This window comes from Lagopus muta, chromosome 4 (assembly GCF_023343835.1).
Source record: "Lagopus muta isolate bLagMut1 chromosome 4, bLagMut1 primary, whole genome shotgun sequence".
Lineage (NCBI taxonomy): Eukaryota > Metazoa > Chordata > Aves > Galliformes > Phasianidae > Lagopus > Lagopus muta.
In genome coordinates, this window is record NC_064436.1 from 48,942,937 (window position 1) to 48,951,056 (window position 8,120).

An 8,120-nucleotide genomic window follows, 5' to 3' on the forward strand; every position below is an offset into this window, starting at 1 on the left:
AGGGTCATTCAGCCTGTCCCAGGTACACTAAGTACATTTCTGTTTAATAAATAAGAGGCAGTTTAAGTCAGGGTGTGTTCTAGTTCATCACATTCTTACAAACCTACCTCTAGGGCATGTGGTGCAGCCCTTTCACCTGATACTGTTCTCACCATAGCTTGAAGAGGTTTCAGCTATTAACTTTGATATTATAGTACCATAGTAGCTGTAATTATCATAACCGAGGGGACTGAGTAAAGCAAGGGAGCACAGTAGTTTCATTCTTAAACAACACACTGAAGGAGGGAAAACTGAGATCTTCACATTCTGTATGCCAGAATGCTCACACCTTCCCCCATCCAGCTTTATCAAGCACTCTTTCCAATGATGCTTTCACCCCCAGTAAATTTTGCTTTTATTGTACTAGTCTTATACAACTGTTCTTGTTGGGATATTTACAATACTAATACATAGAAGCGTTCATCGGTGGATGAAGAGCTCATGGACTGGCAGCTTCTGCAAACCAAAGATAATATAGCTTTTATAACCTGTTGTGAAATAACTCTTCCTTGATTGACTAACACATTCTAGAAAACAATTCTGCCATACTGATCATCTGCTTAATCTCCAAGCTAAGAAAGATTCCAGCTTTCTAGATGATAATTTTCTTTAAAATAAAAAATGTAGTTAACACCAGCAGAACAAGTGGAAAGAGGTTGAATAGTTGCATCCAACAGATCTTTGCAACCAATTAGACAAAGACATTCCAGACTCTGGTTTTTAAGGGCAGATCTTTTACCTATTTTAGAATTTTAGTAATGAAAGGAGAAATGAATTCAGTTTTAAGGAAATTAGCAGCACAACCCTACATTTCTTGACATTATCCCTTTATCAATAGTATTGTTGTTCTCACTATTCTCACCCTTGTGTTACACACTACTTGTAACATGGCTTACACAGATCTCATGACAAGGGAATTGGGTCAATGTACACAGGACACACAGCTGCCATGCAACTGGGGGAGGAAAACATTTCTAGAAGGCAATGGTTTAGTACATCAGAGATTGGACATGTTCTTCCAACCCTTTAAAACAATTTAGTTTTCATTCCACTGAATGACTGACCTAGCCAGAACAAAGAGCACCCCATCAGCCTCATCTGCCCTCACTAAATGCTGCCCTGGAGATGTAGAGAAAGAATGAAGAATTCCATTCCCAGTCATAATAACTGCAGTAAAGTTACTCTGAACACACATCCATCTTTTGACTCTTTATGATTGACTTATAAACATTATGGGAAATATTAATCTAACTTTAGCTGTCCACAGATTAGCCAGCTGGTCCATTCATATTAGTTTCTTCCAGTCTGAGGAACATCCTCATAGAATCATAAAATGGCTTGGGTTGGAAGGGACCCCAAGAACCATCAAGCTCAACCCCTCTGCTGCAGGCTGGCCTGCCAACCTCCACATTTAATACTAGGCTTTATAACTTCCACCATGATGAGGGATTTGTGACTAGCACATATCAGCTATAAAGTTAGGTGCTTAAAGACAGCCAAGATGGATACTAATCTGTCAATTGAAGCTATTTTTCAAAGCTCAAGGCCTGTGTTCAAAGCTCACTGAAGTAACTGAGAATCTCTGCTATACTTCCCCAGTGGATTTGGGGTTGCATACAGCAGCCTTCCCACAAGCTGGACCCTCTTACCAGCAGGGCAGACACCTTCATTGTACAAAGCTATAGACCTGAAGTATTACCAGGTCAGGCACTGTTGGCCTAGATAACTACACTTGTCCCTTTAAGTTCATTCCCAGTACATTATGTAAAGTACACAAGTAAAACACTCTTCCAGTAAGAGAAGAAAAAGAAACACAAAGAAAACAGGAAAGACTAGAAACTGAAAAAAAAAAAATAAATAAATGTCAGGTGTAGGCACTGTTTGCAGCATAACTCACCAACTTTCCTACAAGATTTGCTTAATAAAACCATGTAGTCCTAAGTCTTATTGCACCCTTCTACATGTGAGTGGTTGCATTCAGATACTTTCACAGGCAGTCAGACTGGCTTCTCCAGAGCTGCCTGCTGCAGAAAACATCTGCTGGATTTAATCTATTACTGAGTATCAACAAGACTGATGGTCCGAGTCTTGCTGGGGCACCATGGTTGTGGGACTAGAGTCCATAATCAAAGATCTTAAAATCCCTTTGAAAGCAAAGGAAGAGTTGATAGATAGTCTAGATACAATCCTGCAAGAGACAAGTTTCTCATATACGTAGCCAATCAGTAGGTTTAACCAGTATGTTCAATAGAAAGAGCTTTATCTCTGATATTCCTCCAAGTCAGGGCACACCAATCAGTGTCACACTGTATTTTGAAGGCCATATAAACCGACATGTGTATTCGTCAGGTTCTAGACACCTTCAGTAGATAACCCAATCCACTTCATCATATATGATTTTGTCAATGAGCTACTCCCACTGACTTTTAAGCAATAGGAGACATAAGTCTCAGCCTTCTAGAACTGCATCCGCAGAAGGGAGAGACATCCTAACAAAATCTTGTTTCCAGACTCCTGAGGCAAGACAATAACATGAAATTTACTTGCCCGGATCACTGTTTTTATACCTCTCACACTGCCTCTAGATATGGCGGAGCAGATGGTGGCATGGCTGTTCTGCTGCACAAAAGGGCACTTCCAGAAGCACCAAGTAATACACCTGGCCCCAGTTCTGGAAGCAACCAGCTTAAAGCTGCTGCCTTCAGAGAAATCTATTGGAGGTAAAGAAAAAAAAACAACCACACAACCAACAAACCCCTCTGGCTCACAAGCTTCTTAACAACACAACTCTCCAGGAAAATACATATGAAAGTGGCAGAGTTAGAAATTACTGCACGTTAGCCCATGCACATCTATAGGGAATGGCGAAGTCAAACGCTGACCATAGAGGACAGAAAGCACGCCTTGTTTATTATTACCAGACAACAATAGAGGAAGCATTCTTATCAGCTGGCAAAGTTTCTAAGGAATACAAGTCTATGGAAAAGCCATCCCTAATTGAACCAAGTTTCAACAACGAGGACAGAGCATATTAATGAGGCGATGAGGAGATAACAATACCCTGAGGAGCTGCACCAGTATTAAATGTGGCTTTATTACTGTATTGCTGTTACGAATCCTTGCAGCAAGAATGACTGTTTATACAGATGTTCTTTCAACCATCAGTTATTGTAGTTTAAGCAAACACACTGGGAACCTTGACATTTTAAAATTATGGGCCATTAGATTAAATTAGATTTGTTATTTTGCTTTAGTAAGCCACTACACTTTACAAGGCTGATACATTCTTTCAGTGAAACTGAGCTGTGTTAATTGAAACGAGATACTGCACCTTTAATAATGCAGGCTGATGGAGCTGCCTTGCAGGGTTTTTCATCTGGTGCCTTTATTTTAAGTCTTCTGAGTGCCACTAATATGGTTCACTTTATCATTAAGAGGGCATTCTTTGTGTAAGTAGCACATGCCAAGTCAAACTAAAATAATAGAACTGGTTTACTGTTACACAGGGGGAAGTATGGCTGATATTTGTGCAGAACTGAACATGTGAGCAAGGCTGAATTTCAGTTTCCTATCAACAGTGACTTGTGATTGGAGCAGAAAGTCCACAGAATCCCCACATCCCAGCTCCTGTCACACGCAGATCACATCAGACCTGTCAACACCACATCCAGATCTCAGGCCCTTCTGCACACTCAGATGGACTTCAGTGCTTCTGTTCCATAGCTCAAGGGAGGCACAAAGGGGATGGGATTGTTATGAGGAACCACCCACTTCACTGCAAGCAGGATTCTCCTATTCTTCAAAGAGTGGAATAACTCTGAGAGAGGAAAAAGATGACTTCTAGCACCCAGCTGACACGCTCTAGTGAAACATCAAATGCCAAGGAGCAAAGGCAGGCCTCTCGGACACTCACTCTGAGCCTTAGCACCTGTCTGTGCAGCGCCCAGCCTGCTCCTGGACTAGCAGAATGCTGCTGCAGCAGAGACAGGACTTGGATGATATTTAAACTGGATGAGAATCCATCCCTGAACCACACAGCTGGTTCCTTACCAATAACAACGTGCAGCTTCAGATCTGCGTGTTTCTGCCTCAGCTTCCTTGTGCGGCACTGCTCTACTGTCTGACAGACTCCAAGCTCTCTGCTAGCACCCTCACTGCCAATCCTCCACATCCCATACCAAGGACATCAGCAGCCAGCTTACTGCAGTTGCTGCTTGTTTTATTTTCATTTGAGAGAGACATCCTTGTAAATGCTCACCACTGAGCTGGAGGCCACCACACACACAAGGATTGCTAACACCTCTGGGCCAGCGCATAGACAGCTGAGGAACAACTGCAGAGCTGAACGAGGTGGATCTAGCAGCCAGGCATGGCACAACCCTGTTTCTGGTTTTCACTCAAATCAATGGGGCTTAATATCTACAATAAATAGATAACATCTTAGGATGTTACAATTGATGTTGCTTTTCAATATCCTTGGGCTAACGTATCAAGTTCCACACCATTTGCTCAGTCCAAGTCCTCCAGATTTAGGATGGTGAACGCTGACCGCACTTTTCTAAGAGGTGTTAACCCTCATACCTCAGAGCTTAACACAAAAGGAAATACCATGCACAAGGCACATGGGACCACACCTGCTTCACAGGCAGCTGACAGCCTCACCACACACATCACACGTTTGCCATCCATGCATCAAGAAGATGAAAAAAGTGAATAAGGAAGGGTGAGAGGTTACATCCAACTTCCTCTATCCACATGGCTCTCCTGGGCCAGCACCAAGGAGTTAAGCCTCTTCCTACTCCTCTTACCTGCCCCATCACACACCAGCATAGGCATGAGAACTTGGAACTGCCCAGGAGGGAGGTTTCCACCTGACCCACATGCGCTGCTTCTAGACAGGAAGGCTCACACTCCCTTCATTATCATCATGCCTGGAGTGATTGCTGGCAGCCTCATTACCTACCGACCTGCTTTGCTGCTGAGTTCCTGGCATCCTTAGCAGCCAGAACCAACAGTCATAAGCTGCTGTGCACCGAGCAGGGTCACATGCCTCCCTCCTGCTCCTCTGTTGTAAGGAAAGATACACGGGGACCACCTCATTCATCTGCCCTACGCAGCTGCCTGCACACACTGCACTTCTCCCTTGAGCTGTACATTGGCACAGAAGTCCTCCTTTCCCCATTCCTCTGCGTTCCCATCTCTGGTCCTCTTGTCCTCTCTCTGGTCTACAGCAACTGGCCAGCTATGTCAGTGCCTGACACAGCACTGCCGTTTCAGATGACGTTAGAGTCAACCATTATTCCTGAGAATATACTTGAGAATGTAGGAATCCCACCGTCGAGGCGACTTTACCAACCATTCGCCCAAACACCGCAGGAGAGCAGAACCTAAAGCCGCAGATTAAACTCAAAGCCTGCAACTGACGGGATCTCCTACCCGGCTATCTCGGTTTATGCCACATTCGCGGGTATTCTGCACCAGCAATACAGCGCGGAACTACTCAAAGCGTTGCTATTGTTACACGCCAAAATATTGAACTACAGCATCTCACCTCCACCTGCCCGTCTGCGCGTTCTACAGCGCGAGCAAACCCCGAGCGAGACCCGCGGGGCAGCGCCGCATTGCCCTCAGCTTTCGGAGCGGCACAGGAGGGGATGCGGGCACCCCCACCACCACGCGCCTTTCCGCGTTACCTTCGCGGCCCTTCTGCGGCCGGGGGTGCCCCGGGGGGTCTGGTCTCCAGGAGGGCCGGGGAGCCCCGGTGCCCCCAGCCCGGGAGGAAGCGTCGGCTCCAGCACCTGCGCTGCTGTTTACGGCCGCCCCGCTCAGCCCGAGCCAGGGGGCGGGCGAGGGAAATACGATTAAGGGCTTAAATCCGGCGTGGGGGCTGCGGCGCGGATGCCGCAGAGCGCAAATCGGGCGCTCCGAGAACCGCCGGAGCCCCGCGGCCAGGCGGCAGCTCGGGACTGCGGCACGGCGCCCACACCGCGCTGCCATCGCCTTACCTCGATCCACTTCTGCGCCTCGCCGAACGCCGGCTCGGGCTGCGGGCAGTCGGGCGGGGGCTGCGCTTCTCCCAGCTCCAGCACGGGACTGGCCATCGGGGAGCCGCGATGAGCGCCGGGCAGCCGGCCGGGGAGCGCCGCAGCCTGTACCGCTGCCTGCCGCGGCGGGGCCGGGCGGCTGAGCTCTACAGCCCGGCGGCTGCGGCTCGCCTGCGGTAACCCCGCGCCTGGTGCCGCCTCGGTCCTTCCTCCCTCCCGCCCTGCCTCCGCCCCGCCCGCCGCGTTGCCGGCTAAAAATAAAACAGACGGGCCAAGCGGCTTTGCCTGCAGCCCGGGCACGCGGCCCGTCCCCCCGGGGGCGGCCGAGCCCTCCCCGGCTGCAACCGGCGTTGTGCCCGCAGCCCCGTCCCTCAGCTCACGGCAGCGCTGCGGAGGGAGAGCGGCCGGGAGATGTCGGAGTGATGCCCGAGAGCTCTGTGCTCCAAGGTGTGCTGAGAAACACCGCACGTGAGCGTGGGTTTGGGGCGAGGGAAGACAGCAGAGCGCATCCTGCAGACCTGCGCGGCTGACTAGGCGGTGCGAGCAGTCCCAGCTCGAGCAGAAATGCTCCTAAGCCTGAAGTGAAGCATGGAAGTTTCTAGAAATTGGCAGGAAAGCTCTTTCAAAAGGCCTTTTTAAAACCAAACCCTAAAACAAACAGTCCATTCACCTAGTCGTGTCGGAAAGATGAGCTAAAGTTAGTCGTTTGTATTTATTCCAGCTTAAAAAGATACCCACTTGCTGGACACTTGCGTGCTGGGCACGGGGGTGGGCGCACATTTGCTCCCAATCAGTGCAGTATGTGAGCGGGGCTCCTCGAAGCACCTGGCTGCGCTCAGCCGTAGGCGGTGCCGGCAGTCTGAAAGCTGCAGGACTTCAGAGCTCCCTTCGTCCGGGTGTGAGTTTGCCTCAGTTCTAAAGGTCCGAATCTTGCTCGTCATTAGACAGCAGCCAAGGAAACAATGCTCACTCTTCAAATCACCTCAATCTGCATATTTAGCTCTGTTCTCATTCTGAGAGTTTGTTTTCATTGCGTTTAGCTTTGGACTCTGTTTATGGTTTGAAATTGGCTGGAGAAACAAGGTGCCTGAAATCAGCTCATAGGGGTTCTTCTGAAAACAGCGACGAGATGAAAACGTTGTTTTTGGTACGCTAACCTCAAACATCTAAAGGGAACTAACAAGTATACTTGAAGTACTTCTGCCAACACAAACCATTTTCTGATTCTTGTAATATTTAAATAACACTGATGTATATCAGACACAATTAACTTTGTTTTCCTAAGGCAGAAGGCTGACAATTTAAAATCATTATCCTCTTATTATTCTGCAATCCCAACTGTATGGCTGTGCTGTTCAACGCTCCCAATGCCCAACTTGTGGAGAGCTACTCGTGGCTGACCACTGCTGCATGCTGTGTCTTGCTTTGGAAGGTGGGCATCCTTCTGCCATTTACACACCCAGTTTGCGTGGATCACTAAAGCTGATGTGCCTCAGTGCTCATGCACCCTCTCACATTCGGGTGCATACTTTTTAAATTGCTGAAATCTGCATCAAGATGTGTGATGCAGACCTTCAGAGAGCCCTGCTTTGTGTTTAGGAGAATAGGAAAACCATGCATGGCAGAGGGAATCTGGCCACTTCTTTGCTAATCCTAATCCTGAACCTGCTTCCATCCGGTCAGATCTGAGCAGCATCCTTACCTCCCTGTTCCCATGGCAACACGGCTCTAGCATCAGCCCAGCTTGCTTTATTATTTTTTTTTTTAAGCCACCATCTGCCTGGGGAGCAGCAGGCCTTTCTGTAAGCCCCTTGACACCAGTTATGGATTTTTGCAAAGGTTTTTCTTTCCCTTTTGCAGCCACCCTGCTGACTGGCAAAAGAGGCAAAATACGAAAACAAGCACTTGGAAACTCCAGGAGGGTTTTCTTGATGTCATTTTGCCACTCCAATCGGAACAGCAACAAAATAGAACTATTTTCCTTGTAGCTGTTGTTTTAAAATGAATGCTTCAGTTCAGCCCCTCAGGTTTTCTTTC

General features: G+C 47.8%; 1 protein-coding gene across 8 annotated transcripts in view; it reads right to left on the bottom strand.

Moving 5' to 3' along the window:
• Positions 1–7,398, bottom strand: part of LIMCH1 (LIM and calponin homology domains 1) — a 166,818-nt gene extending 159,420 nt beyond the window's left edge. For 2 of the 8 annotated variants that reach the window (XM_048941434.1, XM_048941431.1), the window contains exon 1: positions 6,045–7,395. In XM_048941434.1, coding sequence (XP_048797391.1) covers positions 6,045–6,140 — 96 coding nt within the window. In that variant the 5' untranslated portion in view covers positions 6,141–7,395. Of the gene's footprint in view, positions 1–5,732; positions 5,838–6,044 lie in introns of those variants that run through there. The other 6 variants (XM_048941432.1, XM_048941433.1, XM_048941436.1 and 3 more) reach the window with 6 other exon arrangements.
• Positions 7,399–8,120: the final 722 nt, after the last annotated feature.